The sequence below is a fragment of the Triplophysa rosa genome, linkage group LG7 (assembly GCF_024868665.1).
Source record: "Triplophysa rosa linkage group LG7, Trosa_1v2, whole genome shotgun sequence".
Taxonomy (NCBI): domain Eukaryota; kingdom Metazoa; phylum Chordata; class Actinopteri; order Cypriniformes; family Nemacheilidae; genus Triplophysa; species Triplophysa rosa.
The window spans coordinates 18,372,156-18,397,215 of record NC_079896.1 but is presented as its reverse complement, the minus strand read 5'-3'; the positions used below and the strand labels follow the sequence as shown (position 1 = coordinate 18,397,215).

At 42.6% G+C, this 25,060-nt stretch overlaps 1 protein-coding gene across 5 annotated transcripts in view; it reads left to right on the top strand.

Moving 5' to 3' along the window:
* Positions 1 to 25,060, top strand: part of inpp5d (inositol polyphosphate-5-phosphatase D) — a 129,716-nt gene that overhangs the window by 64,785 nt on the left and 39,871 nt on the right. For all 5 annotated transcript variants that reach the window (XM_057337946.1, XM_057337943.1, XM_057337941.1 and 2 more), the window contains 6 exons: positions 229 to 331; positions 7,616 to 7,812; positions 7,972 to 8,089; positions 8,193 to 8,289; positions 8,698 to 8,836; positions 20,575 to 20,683. In XM_057337946.1, coding sequence (XP_057193929.1) covers positions 229 to 331; positions 7,616 to 7,812; positions 7,972 to 8,089; positions 8,193 to 8,289; positions 8,698 to 8,836; positions 20,575 to 20,683 — 763 coding nt within the window. The remainder of the gene's footprint in view (positions 1 to 228; positions 332 to 7,615; positions 7,813 to 7,971; positions 8,090 to 8,192; positions 8,290 to 8,697; positions 8,837 to 20,574; positions 20,684 to 25,060) is intronic.

Below are 25,060 nucleotides of genomic sequence, written 5' to 3'. Positions count from 1 at the left end.
ACATTTTTGCTCACTTGATTTGGGCAGCTAAAACAAGTAGCTTGAGATGACAAAATCTATACAATATGTATAGTATGTTAAATTGACGGCTTCCCAGTATTACTTGGTAGCCAAGTTCACATTTTTAGGGCGTAATGAAAAAGATTAAACAATGAAACTTTGTTACCATGTTTTTGCATTGTCGTGTGTTTTTGTATGTGAATGTGTCATTCAAATGCACATTTGTAGAAAAGAGAAGGCTTCTGCCAACTTCTGCAACAGATGAAAAACAAACACTCAGAAAAACCTGAGCCCGATATGATCACGATCTTTGTTGGCACCTGGAACATGGGTAAGACATTCTAAAGCTTCTTCTTCTTCTTTGCGTAAATTGTGAAAAGTTATGAAATTTGGCACACATATATAGAACAGTATCAACATTAACCACAGCAAATTTCTCTGAGTCTCTTTTCTTTTGAGTCTCTAACTCGAACTCTACAGCGCCACCACCAGTTCAAAATTTCACACAAACTTGTGCTCATGACTTTTGAACCGTAAGTCCTAGAAACAAAATTCTTCTTACATATAAACCCGTGGCTGATCCAGATTCTACTGTAACCTATGACGTCATATTATGACATGACAATTTCCCGCCATTTAGATTTTTTTGGAAAACATACTTTTTCGAACTTGTCCTAGATCGTTTTTCCGATTTGCACGAAATTTGGTATATAGCATCTAGAGACAGTGTTGACAAACATTTATTAAGAGATTTTCGATTGGCAAATCCGTTTTTGTATAGTGCATCAACTAATTTGACGACGAGCACACCAAAATGGTTTTGAGGCTGTATCTTCGTCAATCTTTAATGTATTGACACGAAACTTGGTATATGGCATCAAAGTCTGGAATTCTGGAATTTTGTCATAAAATGCAGGATTTTACGTATGCAATGGCAGGGAGCTATGAAACTTGGAATGGTTTATCATGACCGTATTCTGAGTAGACCTGTAAAGTTTTAAGCCAGCGGCCCCTAGTGGTCAAGAGATATAACTACATTTCTTTAATTGCTTATAGAATGTGAAAAATTCATAATGTAATGATTTACACTAGTATATTTGTTGGCTCAAGCCGAGTGCTTGCCATATTCCACCATACTTCCTTTGCTCCGTATTAAATTATATAAAAAGCATACTTTTTCAATCTCCTTCAAAAAAAATTCTCAGATTTGCACAAAATCTACAGACACTCCTAACAAAAAAATATTAAAAGCTCTTTGATGATGGAACAGTTCTCATATACCTCCCCAATGAATCTGAAGATGAGCATGTCAAGCATGGCTGTATCTTCGCGATACTTTGGAATATTGACACAAAAATTTGTATACAACATTAGTCGATTTTATTCACATAGCTAGAAATTCGATACCAAATTTGTAATTTTCCACCATGCTTCCAGTCTGCCATATTTAATTTTATTCAAAACATACATTTTGGAACTCGTCCTTCAAAGTTTGTCCGATTGGCGCAAAATTTGGTACATGGCATGTAGAGACACTCCAGAAAAGAAAGTAATTAAAAGATTTTTGATTGATCGAATGGTTCACGTATACAGCATCAAGAAATTCTTAGGTGAGCATGCCAAAGGGTCATGTGGCTGTTTCTTCATGACACAAACCTTGGTTTGTATCACCACTGGCACATCTTGTCTAGCTCATAATTTGGTGTCAGCACCACCTAGTGGTCAAACGATATGAGCAGTTTTTGTGTACAAAGTGCCTTTCCCTGTGTTTTTCAAAATCTTTTGCCTTTGTGCCAGTGGGCTTGACCCTGTAATTGCTGCTTGCAGCTTTAATTCTGTTTCTTCTCCTGCCATGGAAGTCTATGGCTGCCCATAGAATCCATAGTAGTAAATTTGGCACACACGTAGAGGACAGTCTGAACTGTTACCATGGCAAATATGGAGTCTCTAACCCAAACTAACAAAAATAAAACGTTATTGGCCAGCGCCCCCTAGTGGTCAAGAGATATACTGAATTTTATTAAGATGCTTATAACATATGAAGAAATCAACAAAATGGTATTCAATTCACATTAGTATATTTGTTGGCTCAAGCCAAGTTGTTTGATAGCAGAGTTGTCATATTCTACCATACTTCCTGTCCACCATATTGAATTATATAGAAAACATACCTTTTCGAACTCCTCCTACAAAATGTGTCAAATTTGCACAAATTTGGTATGTAGCATCTAAAGTCATTTTTGATTGATTGAATGGTTCGATCAGTGTCAACAAATTCTAAGGTGAGCTCGCCAAAAGGTCATGTGGCTGTTCGCGGCACTTTTGTGTATTGACACGAAACTTGGTATGTATCGTGACTGGCACATCTTGTCTGCCTCATAATGATTTGGTGACAGCACCACCTAGTCATCAAAAGTTCTAAGCAATTTTCTTTTATTGTTACTGCTTTCCCCTGTGTTTTTAAACTTGGTTTTCAAAATCTGATCCTCTCACATGTCCAAAATATTTCCCTTTGGGCTGTGATTGGGCTTGACCCCGTAATTTCTGTTTACAGCTATATAAACCATGCTTTATTTTAAGGTCCAATTCTCTGTATTAATAAACCATTAACTTCGACTTTTGCCTCAGTAAACTCCTAATTTGTTGCTTATTAATATAGTTAGTAAGGTAGTTGTTAGGTTTAGGTATTGGATAGGATTAGGAAAGTAGAATATGGTCATGTAGAATATGTGCTTTATACTGTAAGTACTAATAAACAGCCAATATGCTTAGAATAGGCATGCTAATAAGCAACTAGTTAATAGTGAGAATTGGTCCCTATACTAAAGTGTTACGTATTCTTCTTCTTCTTCCGCCATTGCCTCTATGGCAAACAAATAGAGGACAGTCTCATATGATACTGTTGAAAATTTGGAGTCTCTAAGTCAATCCCTTTAGCGCCACCAACAGTCAAAATTTTCACATACATTTTTGCCCATAACTTCTGAACCGTACGCCGTAGAAACAACATTTTCTCAGAATCATGAGCGCATGCCGATTCAAATGAATCATATGACATAATTTTCTGTCATGAAAATTTTCCCGCAATTTAGAATTTTTCGGAAAACATACTTTTTCGAACTCGCCCTAGAGCTTTTTACCGATTTGCACAAAATTTGGTATGTATAATCTGGAGACAGGCCTGACAAAATGTTATTAAAAGATTTTTGATTGGTCAATCCGTTCTTGTACAGCGCATCATCGAATTCGACAAAGAGCTGGCCAAAATGGATTTGATGCTGTATTTAGCAAATTTGTTATGTATCGACACAAGACTTTTATGACAAGCCCGACCCGAGGTAACATGCTGTGTTTTGGCACAGCGCCACCTAGTGGTCCAGAGATTTGAAAAATGGCTATTTTATTGCCTTTTCTTAAACTTTGCTCTAAAATGATGGGAGTGGTCCTGTTTGATTCCTTGAGTCATGCCGAGTTGAACAATACTTAATGTTCCTCGGTCGGCCATTGGGGGCATCACTCATATCAAATTTTGTCATAAAATAGAGTATTTTGCGAGCGCAATGGCGTATCGCTATGAAGCTTGGTATGGTTCATCATGACCGTGTACTGAGAAGACCTGTAAAGTTTAAGGCCAGCTATATTACGAAATTTATGAAAATGCTTAAAACGTATGAAAAATTAAACGTCATGTCATTTCATTGCATATACATTACTAGAGTTGTTGGCTCTAGCAGAGCTCTTTTATACCAAATTTGTCATATTCCATTTCCATTTAGTCATTTAGCAGACGCTTTTATCCAAAGTGATTTACAGATGAGCTTTTTGATTGGTCAAACATTTCTTATGTGACATATCAACATATTCAAAGACAAGCATGCCAAAGGGTCATGTTTTTGTATCTCTGCAAGACTTTTGTGGATTGACATGAAACTTGGTTTGTATCATCACTGGCACATATTTTTCCCCTCACACAAGTTTGGTGACAGTGCCACCTAGTGGTCAAAAGTTATAAGAATTATATTGTGCTCTTTATGCAATTTTCAAGTTTCAAGTTTAAATCTACTGTGCAGAAACTAATCATCAGAAATGGCCACATGTATTTCCCTTTGTGCCCTTGTACGGCTTGAACCCATAATTGCTTCTTGCAGCTATATATTTTTTTTCTGTTGAAAACAAAATGAGAGTTGTACACTGTCTGCCATTATTTCCACACTCGACTATTTACATTGAGCTACAAGAATGTTTTGTAAATGAACAAGACATTTTGTTGTTAGATTCAAGACTGAACATAAGTCTTCATTTACTCCTGACATCTGAGCCACTGTGGATTAGTCTTATTTTTTCAACGGAATGTGCAAAATATATCAGGTGAAGTCACTTTACACTGGGCCATTTCACAAACGAATGTCAGAAAAATGCTGGATTCACAATGGGTTATTGTAGCAAAGCTCAATAAAACGGAAGGAAGGAGGCGGGAACCGGCGAACATTCAAACACTTTAATCAAAATAAACAAACAATAAACAGCATTGAAACAGGCTGGCAGCCCCTCACGGATGACTGCCGGCCACACGAACGTAAACAAAACTTAACAAATTCCGGGCCCGGTCCTCTCTCCTCGGCAGTCCCGTCGCTCGTCCTCTTATGCTCCCGAGCTCCCCTGTGAGGCATGCGAGACCGGTGCGCGTACAGCTGATACTCATTATCACTCACGCCACCGGCCCCGCCTTCTTGCCCCACGGCTCTCGTCCCGCCTTCCTCGCTACATACCCCCATCGCCCCTCACAGGCCAGGGGGTACCACCGTGCCTGTGCTTGCTCCCCCCCCCGGGGAGCCCCCCCCTTGAGAGCCCCAGCACCTGGGGGTACGCACTGACGAGACGAGAGAACGGAGCCGGGAGCACCCCGAGCGACAGGGACGAGAGAGGGGAGAGAGGAAAAAAAAAAGTCCGGTTCCCCGACACGCTGTCGTTCGGTCCTCAGCCAGCCGAGAGGCTCTTCCTCGCGGTGCTATGCGGTGGTGCTGGACATCGGGGGGACGGCCCGCTCCTCCTCCGCTTCCTGGTGGTTGGCGGTGGCTTCTTTGCTCATCCCCTTTTCCTCAGTGGACGGCAGCAGACTCCGGCCCACGGCAAACGGCCCGAACTCCTCCGCTCCCTCCTCTATGGCTGCCACCCCACCTCGGCCCAGGAGCACGGCAGCGAGGTCCTCGTCCCAGCCGATTCCTCTTGCTCCAGCACCACCGCCTCAGGCAGCCGCTGGCTGACGTCCCTCGTCCGCGCTGCCCGAACTCCTCAGCACCGCAATGCCCCTCGGCGGCGAGGGCTCTTCGACAGCATGTCCCTCCTTCCTCAAGCTCAATAAAACGGAAGGAAGGAGGCGGGAACCAGCGAACATTCAAACAATTTTAATCAAAATAAATAAACAGCATTAAAACAGGCCGGCAGTCGTCCGTGAGGGGCCACACGAACGTAAAAAAACTTAACACCTTCCGGGCCCGGTCCTCTCTCCTTGGCAGTCCCCCCTTCCTGCCCCACGGCTCTCGTCCCGCCTTCCTCGCTACAGTTATGTTTTCAATTTTTTAAACATATGACACATTTGTCTTGTGTACGTTTACTTATAATAAAAGCAATGTGCACGTTGTAAAGACATAACGCGTTTGTGCATTCACTCATAGAGAGCATGTTTTAACAAAAAGTTATTAAAATATTTTTGATTGTCCAATCGGTTCTCATGTGGCGTGTCAACAAATTCAACGTCAAGCACTCCAAAATTAATTTGAGGCTGTATCGTCCCCAAACTTTCGTGTATTGACACAAAACTGTGACACAGGTCACAGTCAAGGCCTTGAGGAAACATACACTGTTTTGGCATAGCGCCCCCTAGTGCTCAAAATATGGTAAAAGTGTCTATTTTTAATAAAACTTTGGTCTAAAATCATGAGAGTAATCTCATTCGATTCCTTGAGTCATTTACATTTATGCATTTGGCAGATGCTTTTATCCAAAGCGACTTACATTGCATTATACTACACATTTGTTTCTATATGTGCAATCCCTGGGATCGTACCTATGACCTTGGTGTTGCTTACCACTGAGCTACAGGAGTCATGCCGAGTCGATGGATACCCATTGTCTGCCATTGTGGGCGTTGCCCATTTGGAATTTTGTCGTAAAGTGCAGTATTTTACAAACACAGTGGCGAATTGCCACAGAAGGAACTTGGTAGGGTTCATCAAGGTCAACTTATAAGAGAACCTGTAAAGTTATAGGCTAGCAAGGCTAGGCAAGAGATAAAATAAAGTTTATTAAAATGCTTTTAACATATTAAAAAGTCATCATAATGTCATCTGATTTACATTACAGTACACAGTATATTTGTTGGCTCAAGCCAAGTACTTTGATATCAAAATTGTCATATTCCACCATACATTCTGTTCGCCATATTGAATTATATACAAAATGTACTTTTTCAAACTCCTCCTACAAAACTTTGATTAATCAAACAATTATTGTATTCAAAGTCAACAAATTCTAAGGAGAGCGAGCCAAAGGGTCTTGTGGGTGTGTCTTCGCGACGCTTTTGTGTATTGACTCGAAACTTGGTATCATCACTGGCAAATCTTGTCTGCTTCTTAAAAATTTGGTGACAGTGTCACCTATTTTTCGAAAGCTATAAGTAATTTTATTGTTTCCTAAGTGCCTTTCCCTGTGTTTTTAAACGTGGTTTTCCAAAATCTGATCATCTGACATGTCCAAAATATTTCCTCGGTCTGCCATTGTGGGCATGGCCCATTTCAAATTTTGTCGTAAAATGCAGTATTTTACAAACGCAATAGCGAATCGTTACGAAACTTGGTATGGTTCATTGAGGTCAAGTTCTGAGAGGACCTGTTAAGTTATAGGCCAGCGCCCCCTAGTGGTCGAGATATAACAAAGTTTAATCAAATCCATATAACATATGAAGAAATCAACATAATGTTATTCGATTCACATTAGTATATTTGTTGGCTCAACCGGAGTTCATTGATATCAAAGTTGTCATATTCCACCAAACATCCTGTCCGCCATATTGAATAATATAGAAAACATACTTTTTCGAACTTCTCCTACAAAAGTTGTCTGGTTTGCACTGAATTTGGTACAGTATATGGCTTCTAGAGACATCCTTAACAAAAAGTTATTAAAAGCTTTTTGATTGGTTAAAAGATTCTTGTATATAGCCTCAATGAATTCTAAGGCGAGCGTGCCAAAGGGTCATGTGGCTGTATCTTCGCAAGACTTTTGTGTATTGACACAAAACTTGGTATGTATCATCACTGGCACATCTTGTCTTCTTCAGAAAAAAGGGTGACAGTACCATCTAGTGGTCAAAAGTTATAATCAATTTTATTGTGTTCTAAGTGCATTTCCCATATGTTTTTAAACTTGGTTTTTAAGTTTCAATATTTCCCTTTGTGCCATTGTTGGGCTTTACCCCGTAATTGCTGCTTGCAGCTATATTTTAACATATTATTTTATGAAAAGACATTCTTTCCTATTTTCAAAACATATATGTATAAAAATGTGTTTAATTTTCAGTAACTGCGGGTAAAATGAACTGTTTCTGCATATTTAGGAAATGCGAGTCCACCACAAAACATCACTTCCTGGTTTCTGTCGAAAGGTCAGGGGAAAACCCGTGATGACACAGCCAATCAAATCCCACATGATATCTATGTAATTGGGACACAGGAAGACCCACTGGGAGAGAAGGAGTGGGTAGATATAGTTAGAAGTGCCCTGAGGGATATAAACAACATTAGCTTTAAACATGTAAGTCACACAAAGCCAGGTGTTCCTAGGCTTATGCAATGTGTTTATTTTGTCAAACCACAACTGTAACTGTTTATAAAAACTAGATGTCTATCTGTATGTATGCGTTCAAACATATAAGCTGTATTATACTCATTTGCTTTTTTTGGTTGTAAATAGATTGTCAGTCAGACACTGTGGAGTATGAGAATTGTGGTTCTAGCCAAGCCAGAACATGAGAACCGCATCTCACATGTCTTCTCTGACAGTGTTAAGACCGGCATAGCTAATGCTCTAGGTCTGGTTACACCTTTCCTTTTTAAATTAAAAATGTAAATCTACCCGAGCAAGATTTATCTTTGCATGTTAAAACCAAATTGTGGGTATGTGTGTGTTTATAGGGAACAAGGGAGCAGTGGGGGTTTCCTTTATGTTTAACAGAACATCCTTTGGGTTTGTCAACAGTCACCTGACCTCAGGAAGTGAAAAGAAACTGAGGTAAACCAAAACACCTATTAAAAAAAAGACATTGACATAATACATATAAATAACAATATAATAAACAAAGTGGTAACTGAACAACATATAATTGCTCTTGTAATTTCAAACCTGTATGACTTTCTTCTGCACAAAACACAAAAGATGATATTTTAAAGAATGTTGGTAACCAAACAAAGGGGGTACCCATTGACTTGCACTGGTTTTGTATCTATACAATAGAAGTGAATAGGTACCGCTATTGTTTGGTTACCAATATTCTTCTATATATCAACTTTTGTGTTCTGCATAAAAAAAGTTATACATGGAATTCAGTAAATGATGACAGACTTTTTGGATGAACTAGCACTTTAAGCCCATTTATAATTTGATGTTTTACTTATTATTTGATGTTTGTACCTTTTCTAGACGAAACCAAAACTACATCAGTATTCTGCGTTTTCTGAATCTGGGAGATAAGAAGCAAAATCCTTTTGATATAACACATCGCTTCCCACACCTCTTCTGGTTGGGGGATCTGAATTACAGGGTTGACTTTCAACCACAGGTAGGCTGACATGTCAGTCCAGTTCATTCATATCAATCCATTCAGTCAATCTAGTTAATTTCAAATGTATTTTATAGCACTGGTCACAATTTTGCATCGTTGCAAAACAGTTGTACAAGAAAATGCAACTACACAACTACTCTTTCATTGTACTGCAGCTGTATCTGATAATGACTTCAACCCAATCTAAAAATAATTTTACACAGCATGCTTTATTACAAATGGGCTACTTTCATAATGACGTGTGACATGCTATGGAATATTTTCATATGTGGGGTAAGACGACCCCCACCCTTAATTTTCCTTTTAATCACAAATGCTGCCAAACCTTACTTGAGCATGATTAAAAATTTGTCGCCTTAGAATTATAAGGTTCTATCTGACATTTTTGTCAAAATTGAGATATTCATATTCTATGGCAACTTATTTACATTATGATGTTTTTCCAAGCTTTGTACATTTTGGGACTTTTTTATAGAAAACAAAAGGTTCTACCTACAAACTCTTGGTTCTAAAATTAGGTTCTATAGGTTTATATTTGTGAGTTCATCACACAGAATGCACACACAAGAGGCACAATCAGGATCAGCTTTCTTTGATCCCTATTTTAGTTTTTTTCTCATTTAAAATAAAGTTTGTAAAATGTTTAGAATTTTAAAAGGTGAAATGGTAAACAATTTAATTGACCCTTCGCAAAACCCCGCCCCTCTTCATTCCTGTTGCTATGTTTGACAAGCTTTCGGTATCAGCCATGCGCTCCCAGTTTAAATTTGTGCACTCCCTGGGAAAATAGTGAAGAATTTCTGGAAAAATGACAATGATTTCAAACAGAAAGGTCTGCAATATGCATTCGAGTGATGAATTCGGGATTTGAGATAACTAACAATAATTATACCTATAATTGCATCCACACCATCAGACGATAACGTTAACTTGGGTAAATTCTAAACTTGCGTTAATTCTAAACTCGCGTGTTTATATTTACTCCGAATTTTGTAGTGACAATTTTAGAGAGAGAGAGAGTTACTTCGGGCAGAGTTTTGGTCGGCCGTGATCCTTCTTTTTGAAAATGAAAGAAAACTTTTAAATATTAGTTCATTACAGAAAAGAATAACCACCAGTGTCTTAATCTTTATTTGTGTTAAACACACAGTACAGCTGTTGCTTTATGACTTTAAGGCTGAAGGTGCACTCATCACATCACAGGGACGCAAAGCATATCTTGCCTGCTTGCTCATACTTGTAATATGTAAATAATATTTCAATAAGTATTATATTCTCCCTTAAAACACCACTTTCCAATCGCTCCTGTCTGTAATTCGTACATTAATGATTCCAACATTAATGTATTCTCCCTTAAAACACCACTTCCCGAATGCTCTTGTCTGTAATTCGTACATTAATGATTCCAACAATAGCGTGTCTCGTATCGTGGCCTTCAGAATGATTACGCCAAATTCACCCATTTAACTTAACTCACTGCTCCAGGTCTACATCCCCTCCCGTCATCTTCGTTCTGAAAATGAGCGACGCCTTGTTGTTCCATCACAGCGTGGCACCAAATCACTTGCAAAAACCTTTACTCATTCGGTTCCCCTGTGGTGGAATGAACTGCCAGCCTCCACACGGACTGCAGCATCCTTCACAACTTTCAAAAAACAGCTCAAAACATACCTGTTCCGCATTTATTTGAGTAACCGATAACTGTCTGTCTGTCTGTCTGTATATAAAAAAAATGTTGTTCATTCTCTCCTTTGCTTACTCCAGCTGTAATCCTAGTAGCATGGCCTTGTAAACTAATGGTACTGTTTAGTGTGTTGACAATGTTTATATGCTCTCTGACCTTATAAATTGCTTTGGATAAAAGCTTCTGCCAAATGAATAAATTTAAACGTAAATGTAAATGTATCTGTATTGGTATAGTTGTGATGTGAACTCCGCTATTCTAGAATGATAAATGTATCATTTAGTTATCGTTTACCATTATAGAGTGAACATCCATTAAAGCTGGGTATATATATATATATATATATATATATATATATATATATCTTGTCACGGCGAATGCACAGGAAGAGAACGTCTCGGTTACGTTTGTAACCTCGGTTCCCTAATGGGGGGAACGAGACGTTGTGTCGAACCGACAGATGGGGTTCGTCCCTGAGAACCAATCGCTCCAATGAAAATTTGCGAATGAAATTTGCATGCCGGACTTCGCCCCCGGAAATCCGGGTATAAAAGGGAGACGGCGTGCTTCATTCATTCACCTTTGTTCTGAGGAGCCTGAGACCTCTCACGACTGCTGCAGAGGACAGCACGTGTTGTGGCAAGGAGGACACAACGTCTCGTTCCCTCCATCAGGGAACCGAGGTTACAAACGTAACCGAGACGTTCCCTTTCTGTCGGTCTCTCGACGTTGTGTCGAACCGACAGATGGGTTCCAATGGAAAACGCCATAACACTGTGCCCTGTCACAATCTCAACGAAGCGACGGTGACTGGCCTGGGCGAGTCAGCCGTGAGTGCTGCCGCGAAATTGTAACCTACCAGTGGGTAGGTAGGGGGTCCCAGAGCTTTCTTGAAAGGTGGGGAGGCCCCTACCTTCGGCCTCACAGGCGGCGGCCTTGTTTCTCTAACAGCGAGAAGCCGCCTGGACCGTAAGGCCACTGGGTAAGCGCTACTTCCTCAAATGGGGGATGCGCTACAGAGACCACTTCCTACCGCAGGGAGGAGATAAGTGGAGATACCAACATGGTCTCACCGAAGGGGGAGAACTCATGGGAAGAAAGTGCGACTGAAGAGTAAACCGTGAGGTGGAGGTCCACCTGGGGAGGTCATGGGTTACCAAGGTGGGAACCAGCATGAGGATACATCAGACGGAACCGCCCTACTGGGGGGTTGCAACGTCTGGTAGCACTAGGTCCGGTTAGAGCTATGTTGCGAATAACTCCGGAGATACCCGGCCTAAGGGGCAGGGCTGCTCTGCCCAGCCCGCCCGCAGGAGGTGCTTGCTAGTGATGGATGGAGTGCCTGTTCTTCACCCAGTGGGGGAAGAAGGGAGGCTAGTTAGTACGCTGACCCCCTTAGGAGAAAGGGGGAAGGTACTGTCATAGGCGTACACCCTACCGGCCGCCAGTCTTGCCTGACTGCAAGACTTGAGCCGATACCGGTTTTACGTGGAGGCTGTAGGACCTCGCGAAGGTGATGGGTGTAGCCCAACCCGCAGCTCTGCAGATGTCTGCCAGAGAGGCGCCTTGCCAATCTCTGTTTGAGACAGCCCTCCCTGCTGATCTCCAAAACAGACAAAGAGCTGCTCAGAGCTCTGAGGCTCTGCTTGCGGTCTAAGTAAAGGCGCAGCGCGCGTACTGGACACAACACGGACGTTGGGGAGCACCTGTAAGTTCACCACCTGGTCCCGAAAGGAGCGGTGGGAACCTTGGGCACGTAGCCGGGCCGAGGTAGAGCGGCATCTCCTAGGGACTCGAAGGGGGGCCTGGTGAGACCTGTCAGGGCTACATCCAGGTCCCAAGAGGGTATGGAGCGCGGACGAGGCAGATCCCGCCTCCTAGCGCCCCTAGGAACCTAATGACCAGGTCGTGCTGCCCTAGAGACTTCGCAACAACTGAGTTGTGATGAGCGGCAATGGCGGCTACATACACTTCCAGTGTGGAGGGGGAGAGGTTAGTCTCGAGTCTCTCTTGTAGGAAGGACAGCACGGACCCGATCGCACAACTCCGTGGGTCTTCTCCTCGAGAAGCACACCAGGTCGAGAAGAGGCGCCACTTGTAGGCGTACAGTCGCCTAGTGGCAGGTGCCCTAGCCTGAGAAATGGTAGCTACCACCACTGGGGGCAGACCACTCAGGATCTCCTCGACCCGTCCAGAGGCCAGACATGGAGGTTCCAGAGGTCTGGCCTGGGATGTCATAACGTGCCCTTCCCCTGGGAAAGCAGGTCCTTCGTCAGGGGAATCGGCCAGGGGGGAGCTGTCGTCAAGAGCCTTAGCTCCGAGAACCAAGTCCGGTTGGGCCAGTGTGGCGCAACGAGTAACACTTGCTGCTCCTCTTCCCTGACCTTGCACAGGGTATGTGCAATAAGGCTCACTGGGGGAAGGCGTACTTCCGCTTGTCCCGCGGCCAGCTGTGCGCTAGGGCATCCGTGCCGAGGGGTCCCTCGGTCAGAGAGTACCAAAGCGGGCAATGGGTGGTTTCGAGGGAGGCGAACAGGTCTACATGGGCCTGCCCGAACTGCACCCAAATGAGCTGGACTGCGCGGGGGTGGAGTCGCCACTCTCCGCGAGGCGTCGACTGACGAGAGAGCGCATTGGATGTCTGGTTCAGGTCGCCTGGGATATACGTGGCACGCAGGGAGCGGGTCACCTGCTGACTCCATCGGAGGAGGCGTCGGGCGAGTCGTGTTAACTGCAGTGAGCGAACGCCACCCTGACGATTGATATACGCTACTGCAGTAGTGCTGTCGGACCAGCACGTGCTTGCCCTGCACGAGAGGTTGCAGCCTCTTCAGTGCGAGTAGCACGGTCCACAACTCTAGGCAATTGATATACCAGTCCAGGCAGGGGCCTGTCCAAAGCCCCGACACTGCGTGCCTATTGCACACTGCACCCCAACCCTGCAGGGAGGCGACCGTCGTCACCCCGACATGCCTGGTAACCTGCCCTAGGGGAAACCCTGCCCGAAGGAAGGTCATGGAAGACCAAGGGGTTTAGGGTGCATCGGCAGAGAGGCGTAATCACCATCCGCCTGCTGCCGGTGTGCCACGCTCTCCAGGGAACTCGACTCTGAAGCCAGTGTTGGAGCGGTCTCATGTGCATCAACCCGAGGGGTATCACTGCCGCCGAGGATGCCATGTGTCCCAGGAGCCTCTGAAATAGTTTCAGGAAAACCGCTGACTGCCTGAAATGATCCAGGCAGTTCAACACTGACTGGGCACGTGCTGTGGACAGTTGCGCTGTCATGGTGACAGAGTTGAGTTCCATACCAAGATAGAGGATGCTCTGCGCAGGGGAGAGCTTGCTCTTCTCTCGGTTGACCTGTAGCCCCAATCGATCTAGGTGCCGGAGCACCAGGTCCCTGTGTGCACACAACAGATCTCGCGAGTGTGCCAAGATAAGCCAGTCGAGACATGAAGTAAGCGTCCTTTAGGTCGACTGCCATGAACCAAGCCTGACATCTGCCAGATGTCAGGATGCGCTTCTGCGTGATCATCCTGAACGGCAGCTTGTGCAGGTGTCTGTTCAGGGTACGCAGATCTAGGATGGGGCGCACCCCCCCGCCTTTTTTGGGGACGATGAAGTAGGGGCTGTAAAACCCCTTGGAGGTCCCGGCCTCTGACCGAGGTGGCGAGGATGCCCCGGAACTTGGGCGGGTTTCTGGCGAACTGGATCGCGTAGCCGAGACGTGACGGTGTGGGAAGCTCGAGCCAAGCTCCCAGGGACCGCGACAGGGGGACTAAGGGTACGATCTGCTTCATCGACCCCCCGGGGGGTGGTTCGATGGCTGGCAGTGCAGGTCTCTCGCCGGGGGCGGGCCCCCGGGAAGAATACTGGCTCTGCTGGTTTGCCTGCCTGGCGATGCAGCTCCATGCACCGTTGATTTGAGAGTGCTGAGGGCTGTAATGTACATTCGATGTTGCGCCTCGCCAAGACTCAACATCGAGTTGCCGAACACCGTCGTGTAGAGGGTAAGAGCGGCTGTGATAAACACCCAGAGAGAGAGAGAAAAACCTTTAGAAGTGGGTAGTTGGGACGGGGCAGGAACCGTCCCGGATCGACCAACCAGCAATGGAATGGCTGGGGTCGGGCCCAAAAGGTGTTCTCGATCTCCCTCGGGTCTTCCCATGAGGGCCGCTACGGCTTCCGCCGCGGCTGCTGATGGGGTGGTGGTCTCCTCTTCAACGTCTCCCGGGCGCGGTCGCCGAGTGGGGGCACCGGAACCGGAGTGTCGAAGAGGACCAGGGCTGCTGCGAAGCAGAGGGTGCATGGGATCTCGACGGCCTGGAGGCGGCCGAGTCGCGGCGGGGGAGGATATGCTTGATATCCTCTGTCTGCTCCTTTTACTGTCGAGAACTGTGGCTCGGCAGTATCACCAAACAGCCCCCCCCCTTGCGAGATGGGTGCGTCGAGAAGGCGGACTTTCTCGCAACCCATCTGTGCAAGGTTTGGCCAGAGGTGTCTCTCCTGGACCACATGTGTGGACATCGCCCGACCCAGGGCCCGCGCTGTCACGTTGGTCACCCGTAGAGCGAGGTCGGTGACGGCGCGGAGTTCCTGCATAAGCGCTGGGTCGGTCTTACCCTCGTGGAGCTCTCTGAACGCCTTGGCCTGCAGGATGGCCATAGCGTGGAGAGAGGGGACAGCTTGGCCCGCAACAGAGTAAGCTCTCGACATCCCGGATGCCGAAAAGCCTACGTGCTTTGGACGGGAGTCTAGGTCGAGCCCCAGGGGGACTCGACGTATCCTCTAGCTGCCCCACCATCGAGGGAAGAAAGGGTGATGGAACTAGTTGACGTGCACGCGCCGAAGCGGGCGTTTCAGGTCGTACAAAGTTCCTCATGCACTTCCGGGGAAACATGGCACTGGGGCGAGTACAGCATGGAGCCGCTCTCAAACCCGAGGTACCATGTATCCAGCCGCGAGCATTGGGAGAGGCAGTGCGGGCACTGCAACCCAACGCTGGCGGTCCGGTAAAGCATGGCTGACATTTCGACTTCCGCTTCTTCCTGATCTCGACCCCCCGAGGGAGGGAGCTTCAATGAATCGTCGGAGTCTGATGCCAGTAAGTCACCCTCCGATGCTGCAACAGACATCTCATCATCACGTACCGTGTCCGATACGTGATTGAGGAATAAGACGGCGGACCGTCTCCTGGGGAACGGTCAGACGAGCAAGACGAGGTGCGAACGGTCCGCAAGCCAGTGGCTGACGGATTAGCGCTCACAGTAATCCTCATATCACCCTCGCTGCTCGCCGTAGCGGGCGGCAGGGCTGTAGTCCTGCCGTCACGGAACAGGAAGCAGACGAGGTGGTGGCTGAGCCCCGTGGCAACACAGCCACCCGTGACGCAATGTCTGAATCGTCACCCGCCCACAGTGCAGGCGGGACGTATCCACAAGGGCTGCCCCAACGTACTGGAAGCAGACCTCGTGTCCGTCCCCCTCCTCGATGAGTGTGTTGCACCCACGAGAACAGTGGGACATGCCACACTGGAGAATTTTGCTCTTTTAGAATGTGCGCTAGGGTGAGGCACCGTCTGCTAGCTCGAACACCTCTGGAACCGCCGAGATGCCCAGGGGAAGTCGCCGCAGGAAGGGACCGTCCGCTGCACCACGTCGTAGAACCGGCAATCTGGAGTTGCTAAGTAGTAGCTAGAGTTGATCTTCACAAGCGAAGGCTCCGAAGAACAAAAGGTGAATGAATGAAGCACGCCGTCTCCCTTTTATACCTGGATTTCCAGGGGCGGAGTCCGGCATGCAAATTTCATTCGCCAATTTTCATTGGCCTTTTCTAAGTAGTCAGAAGCGATTGGTTCTCAGGGACGAACCCCATCTGTCGGTTCGACACAACGTCGAGAAACCGACAGAAAGGGAACCCAGATTAAGGGGTTAATATAAACAAAGATTTATTTAAACTGTCACGGATCTCTCGGGTGAGACAGAGATACAAAGATACATGGACAGAGGACCCAAGTGCAGACAACGGGTAAGGGGTTAACAAGACAGACTTTAATTATATCTAAAAATACAAAACAAAGACCCACGTGGGGGAACATAACAAAACATAGCAACAAGGACAGGGACTAACTAGACTAGAAATAATAAGAACACTTGCCATAACCACAATAAACTAAACTAAACTAACTACAGAACAGTAACTCACCCACATGACACAAACACAACGCAACAGAACAATGAACCAGCACGAGACAGAAGACACAAGGGCATTATAAAGGGGATAAATCAAGAGGGGACAGGTGCAGGACATGAACTAATTAACAAACAATAACGAGGAGACGAAAGGGCGGGAACAGAGACGCTACACCGGAGAGTGGAAGACCAACAGGGACAAAACGTCACTCTCCACATAAAACAAGAGGTTCTATCATGGTTCTGCCACTAGGTCAAGAGAAGCAAGACAAGGTGGGGCAGAACCATGACATAAACTCAAAACAAAGACCCACGAGGGGGTGAAACAACAATGACAAGGGGAAATAATATAACAGGCAAACAGGACCGTAAACTAACTCCAACTGGACTAAAACAACACTGACAAAACTTACACTTGACTAGACTTGGCTATTTTCCCAGGTAGGAACAAGACACAACGTCATCAGAGACACGGAGGCAAAAGAACAAAACGAACCAGCACAGGACAGAAGACACAAGGGCATAATATAGGGGAAACTAACATAGGATAATTAACAAGGGACAGGTGTGGGGAATGAAACACTAATGGAAAGCAAAACGAGGAAACGAGGGGGGCGGGGCCAAAGACAAGACCGCGAGAGCGCAAGCTATGTCAAAACCAACAATAACATGCCCCTCTCCACACAAAACATGAGGCTCTGCCATGATCCTGCCACAAGACCAAGAAAGACATGACATGATGAGGCAGAATCATGACATCTCTCTGTTTACTATTACAATAATCAATTCATATATTAATTCATATTAATCACCAAAGCTCTACTATGCCAGGGTTGTCGGACTGGTTTGTTTGTCGGACAAAATGGCGGTCAGTCACCGGGGCACACAATATCGCGTGGTCAGATCGCTTGTCAATCAAAGTGTTATTTCAGTCATATAATGCCTTGCAAAAGTATTCATCCTTCATGTTATTCACATTTTGTTATGTTGCTGCCTTATCTTAAACTACTTTAAATAAAAAAAAATACAATAATCTACACTCCATGCACAATAATGACAAAACAAAAAACAGGTTTGTGACAACTTTGCAAATTTATAAAAAACTGAAATAAGTACATTGCGTAAGTATTCATACCCTTTTCTGGGACACTTGAAATTTAGCTCAGAAGCATTGGTTTTGCTTGTTGATGTTTCTACACTTTTAGTGGAGTTAACCTGTGGCAAATTCAATTGAATAAGTATGATTTGGAGCGGCACACACCTCTCAATAAAAGGTGCAACAGCTGAAAATGCATATCAAAGTAAAAACCAATACATGAGGTCGAAAGACCTGCCAGTAGAGCTCTGAGACATGATTGTATCAAGACACAGATCTGGGACAGACTCCTGAAAAAATCTGCTGTATTGAAGGTTCACAGAAGCATATAGCCTCCATTAATCCTTAATGAAAGAGGTTTGGAACCACCAGATCTCTTACGTGAGCTGACCTCCTGTCCATACTGAGCCATCGGTGAGGAAGGGTCTTGGTTAGAGCGGTGACCAAAAAGCTGATGATTACTCTGGTTGAGCTCCACGATCATATATGTGACCCTGGACAACAAAACCAGTCTTATGGGTCAATTTTTCGAAATTGAGATTGTTACATAATCTGAAAGCTGAATAAATAAACTTTCTATAGATATATGAGTTGTTAGAATAAGACAATATCTGGCTGAGATACAACCGTTTAAAGCTCAGGAATCTGATAGCACAAAAAAATCAAAATATTGAGAAAATTGCCTTTGAAGTTGTTAATCAGGGGCACTGTGGCAGACCATCACAAAAATAAAGTTTTTATATATTTAAGGTAGGAAATTTACAAAATATCTTCATGGAACATGATCTTCACTTAATATCCTAATGATTTTTGGCATAATAGAAAAATCGATAATTTTGACCCACACAATTTATTTTTGTCTTTTACTAAAAATGTTCCCGTGCTACTTAAGACTGGTTTTGTGATCCAGGGTCACATATGGAGATGGGAGAAACTTACAGAAGGACAAACATCACTGCAACACTCCACCAATCTGCGCTTTTCTGGCCGAGTGGTCAGACTCAAGCCTTTGCTCAGTGAAGACACATGAAACTTGAAATATGCAAAAACGTATTTCAATGAATCTTTCAAACTGTCAAAAACAAGATTCTCTGGTCTGAAGAATCTTAGTTTCATGCATCATGTCTGGAGAAAACCAAGCACTGCTCAACACCTGTACAATACCATCTCAACAGTAAAGTGTGGTAGAAACAGCATCATGATGTTGGGGTGTTTTTCAGCTGCAGGAACTGGGGCATTTGTCAGAATAGAAGAAAAGCTGAACATCTCTGTAGAAACCTGAAAGTGTCTGTCTACTGATGATCTCCATCCAACCTGACAGAGTTTGAGAGGATCTGAGGAGAAGAATGGCAGAAAATTGCTTGTCACATCATACCCAAAAAGATTTGAGTCTGTAAAGGTTCTTTAACCATCTTATGAGTTAAGGGTATGAATACTTATGCAATGTACTTAATTTAGTTTTTTATTTTTAATACATTTGCAAAGCTGTCACAAATCTGTTTTTTGTTTTGTCATTATTGTGCATGGAGTGTAGATTAAGGTAAAAAATAATTTAAAGTATAGTTTAAGATAATGCAGCAGCATAACAAAATTTGAATAAAATTAAGGGGGATAAATACTTTTGCAAGGCACTGTACAGTGCATCTAGAGAGAAAATAATTTTACCCGTGCCACTTTCTGTGGAATAAAATCCAGGTTCCTACCTAAAATTATCATCTGCACTAAACAAAATATTTAGCACTGACTTGAACAAGAAAAAAAACATTCATGCTAAAATTTCAAATAAAGGTTACCTTTTATGTCAACACATTATTACAACACATTTTTTTTTGTTTTAAGATAAATTATAAGTAAACTGTTTGTGATTCTTAAAATGTATTGCTTCAGTTAATGTTTTGCCAGATCCTTTTAATTCCAAGCATAAAGTCATTTTTTAGAATTACAAAGTTCTATCTGCATTTGACCTGTTCCAAAAATCCCCACTTACAAATTTGAGAGGATTTTTATATTGTTTCTAGGGTCTCTGTCTTTTATGTGTGAAAGAGACTTGTTCCCCAAATCATTTTTGCTATATGAAATGCTCAAGCTCAATATCTAAAAACTCCTCAGAAACGAGATAGAACATTGTAATTTCAAGGTGGTGAATTGTGTGCACACTAATTCATATTGACATTTTATCTGAGCAACAATATTTGTGAGAGTAATCATCAAAATCGTTTTTGGGTAAGTTGATTATTGAAAACGGTGTATATTAAAAGAGTGTTTTTGTTAACAGTTAACTTAATTGCCAAAAAAAAACATGGTTAGGGCTGCCACAATGTTTAAATAATCACCTCATCTCAATTATTTGACATAATTGCAATTATTTCAGATAACGGATAACTAATTATTGTAAATCCTTAGAAATAAAGGGTGATCTGCAGCATTACATACTTCCACCGTCCTTGATCTGCACTTACTGTTACATTCAAATGACATTTTGAGATTTGTGTTTTTGGTGTTTATGAGTTATGTAATTAATTGTTATAATTGTCAAAGCCATTAAAAAGACAATTAATTGGCATAATCACAATTATTTAATAGACAATTAATCGTCAGCCAAATTTCATAATCGTGACAGCCCTAGTCGGAGTCGTACTTTTGGTGTTAAAAATGTGTTAAAATGGCCCCTGTATTAGTGAGAGCTTTCATGTAGCATCTTCTGACATCAGCAGACAAGAAAAGACAAACATTCTGTAGGCCTATAGTTCTATGATCTTTGCAGGATGCAGAGAACATTGTGATGAAGATCAAACAGCAGCAGTATCAGGAACTACTTGCCAAAGATCAGCTGAGCACAGAGATGAAAGAGGGAAAAGTCTTTATAGATTACGGTGAGAGCTCTCTCTATCATTTTTTTTCTATCATTGTTCTTCTTATTTTACCCACACTGCAATTTTTTGATATACTGTATGCCCTACTGGTTTGTTAAAGTAACTTGTTATTTGGCTAACCTTAGCAAAAACTTAAATAAGCACTGTTTCCAACCAGAATTTCTTTGCAAAAAACAAAGAGTCCATTTATAGGAAAGGCTTGTCCAAAAATGTTCATAAAAGCAACCATGGTTAAAAATAATTAACCACTTGAAATGAAGTGATGTGAAGGTCAGGTATGGTAATTGAATTTTAATTACCTTCGGCTTATAATAGTGTTTTCATTTCAGAGTTTTAAAATAAAAACAATTTATGTCTATAGTGCCATTTCCACATGTGTTTATGAAAAGAATCTCCCTTCAAACTACCAACATAAACATATAACCATGTCACTTAAAGCGGCCCTAACACACGCGGTTTCTGCCAATCTCATATTAATCTTGAGTACCTATAGAGTAGTATTGCATACTTCGTATCTTTGAAGAGTATTTAGCTTGATCACATTTATAAAAGATAGATACAGCTGTACGATTTTTTCTGAAAGCATATGGCGCATGGGGGGGGGGGATGGGGTGGGTTAGGCTGAACTAAAGCACGTGCGCACCCATTGCCAACAAAACACAGACATCAGTTTCACTCACCGCATGCAGTTCATGTCTGGCATCTTTTAGCGCTGGGACGGCTCCATATATCAGTTTCAAACGATCTCCAAATCCAGCGTTATATCCACCATTTATGTAACATTCATCACCCAAATGCAGTGAACAAACAAACACCTGGGCCCGTATTCTTAAAGCTTCTAAGAATCCTCTAAGAAAGCTCTTAATTTAGCTTAGAAACGTATACGTAGGAGTCTTAGCTTAAAAGTGATTCACGATCAATCTGAGAGCAACTCTGAGCAAGGAAAAGACAAAAACTTTTATCTTAGTGAGGAGGCGGGGCTGACCCCGTTGCTATGTCTTTTGAAGACTGTGATTGGTTGTTTGGCCAAGAAGGAAGAAGAGCGCTTTTAAGTATAGGGTCATTAGTTTGAAATTGCACGTCATTTTTTTCTGTTTTACCATACTCACGTACACACACAGACACACACATATATTCTTTATTTTTTTATTTACCATGCTGCTAATGTCAACATATCTGATAGCAAATGAACAGTGACACAATAAGTCTCTGTAAGTGCTGTAATTGTTTTTGTGATCAGAACCAAATCATTTCTGCTGCATAATTGCTAAATATGTTAATGTAGTGATTTCTTCTATTTCTGGCGCAATGGCATTTCTGCGCTGTTTTGGAGATGTTAGCGTGTCTCTAATAGGATCGGTCACAAACATCTAATGTGTTGTGTCTTATTAACTCACTGTCATTCAATTCAATGTAATTTTATTTTATAGCGCTTTTACAAATTGCATCAAAGCAGCTATAGAAGAAAACCAAAACCAAGATAATCAAAAGTGGAACACGCACGCACGCACGCACGCACGCACGCACGCACACACACACACACACACACACACACACGCACACAATCTGATAAACCTTAAAAGTAATATGGAAATTGTCATGCATTGCAACACATTTCTTCTCACTTTTCGTGCTGCTAAAGAAACTCTTAAGTCTCTTAAAAGTCCTCCTCGCTACTCCTAAAATTTTGGACCTTAAGAGCTCTTTTAAGGGTTAAGATGCTTTATGAATTACTTTCTTCTTTACTAGGAACTTTTCTGTAATTCTAAGGGGAAACGCCCACATTTCTAAGAATTTTCATAGAATTTTGTCACTAGGAGCAACTCTTTGCGCTAAGATTTTTCATGAATATGGGCCCTGAACTTACACGCGAACGTATGCCTCTCTCTCTCTCTCTCCTGCACACAAGTGAAAGTGACGTCTGCGCATGCTCCTTCTCCTGCTCTCCTTGCTGCTGCCTGGGCGTGCCGTGTGCTTTTCCGGGAGAATTGTCCAATAAGGGACTAAGAAAAATTGTTACGAAACAGTTTTATATGTTCGAAAACAACTTTTTGAAACCTGTACGATCGCTGGGGGAGTGTATCGAGCACAGAAATACTACGTAATACGCCAAACTCGTTTTTGACAAGTTGACCATGTTAAGCATGAGAAGACAGCACGTTTAACATTGTAAAGAAGTCAGAATGCATGACACACCTTTGCTATCTATCTATCTATCTATCTATCTATCTATCTATCTATCTATCTATCTATCCATCTATCCATCTATCCATCTATCCATCTATCCATCTATCTATCCATCCATCCATCCATCCATCCATCCATCCATCCATCCATCATGAGCTCAGTTTTCCAGTTAAAACCATTAATGCAATTCCAGCACTGTTCAATCACGTGTACTAGGCCCCATAATGCAAAAATTAAAAAAATAAGAGCCCAAAATAATGCATGCAAACATTTCTAACCAAAATGGCATTGGAATATCTATAGAGGAGCTGGCTGTTAATTTACTCATCCTCAAGCCATCCAAGATGTATGTGACTTTATTTCTTGGTAAAACCACAGTTTCATTAAAGTTCAAAACACAGGAGGCAAAATAAAAGTAATCCCTGCTGTTTCTGACGATATATTAACATTTTATTAAGGGAATCGATCTATCTCTGCAAGAAACTGAACATTTCTTTACAACATTATAACTGGTAATGTACAGTTTGCGAAACTGCTTTGCTTGTCTAAAACTTCGGGTGAGTTCCAATGGCATTCGTGTTAACTACTCACTTATAAGGGCAAAGCACTTGAGGTAGAGACTCTGGAGAGAGATGGACAATTTCATAATAATCATAATATAGCCGTTTGGATGACACTTGGCAGATGGAGTACTACAGAAACACAATTTTTGTCTTTATCTCAGACGATCCTTCATATTGTGTCCCTTTCCCGCAGTAACTTTCAAGCATGTAAAACCGCCGTTTGACATGAACCCTGCCCGCCGCGCTACTGAAACTAGCAGATTGATTGCTACACATTATCGGTTATAAAGTTGTAAATAATGTTCAGTTTCTTATATATCTTGTGATTCGCTTCATAAGACCTTAATTTATCGTCAGGAGGCGCAGGGATTGTGTTTGTGTTGCCTTTGTCTGCAGCTACCTCCACTGGGCATGCGCACTTCAATACCACATATTTTTTGTCATGCTGATAAGAGTTAATTAATATGTTTTATTACTGTAAGGTTAGGTTCAGGGTTGGGATAGGTGTAGACGTTAGCTAATGTAATTTATTGTAATTTTATGGCGAGATTTTGCATCACTTCCGGCCATACACTGTAAAAAAAATCACGTAAAAAAACAGATAAAGTACTGGCAGAAAATTACCAGTACATTTTCCTTTATTTTACGGACATTTTCATTAATGCTGAAATGCAAATGAATGCAGTGCAAAATGTAAAATACAGGTAAAACAACTGTAAAAATGAACACGGAAAATTCCTTCATATTAATACAGTATATTGTGCCCTATTTTTATGGCTTTTTTTTAGTGTGTAGCTGTATCCCTTCTAGCCACAACCGGGCCAGTCGTGTTTCCACAGTCACTTCCGGGGCTTGATCATGCCTCGCTCAGGGCCACAACCAGGGTTTTTTGGCCAGATGAAAAATTTGGGCCAAAGCGAGCCAGCTGGGGCTTGAGGAGTGGTTAAGGTGAAAGGCGGAGATTATCTGAGTCATAGAAACCTTGGCAGCGGCAATATAAACATTTTACTTTATAAAGAAGAACAAATAACTGCACATTAAACACAAAATAGAGAATTGCAAGCATTGATGTAAACTTAAAGGCACCATATGTCAATTGGACCGATAGATGGTACACTTTCGAAACAACAACAACAAAGGCGAAACTTAATGATGTTATGCAGGAGAGTGGAATGATGGGAGATGTCATTTTCACCATCCAGAGGCATATGGAGATCGCCCATCATGTTCACGGACGAGGTAATTAATTAATTTAATACGTTTGATAACATTATTTTATGTCATCATAATGAATAAGCTGCAAGAAACGTGGAATGTAATGCTACATTAGCCAGTCACTGATATTTGACTTTGTCAAATGATTTGGTAGCGTAATGCTGTGCAGTTTTATGTGTTTAAAAGAGTCATACAGTCGTCGTTTACACAGTCGATCAAATTACAGATTTACTAAGTATGTGACAAAGTACATTTTAACATTACAGGACTGAGTCATTGAACAACACTTATAACAATAGTAATAACTAAAATACGGACATCTACTGTATTTCATAGGGTAACTGCATTCATATCTATTCAAATAATCTGTGCATGACTATTTCTTGTACAATAAATAATATTTGCTTACCTG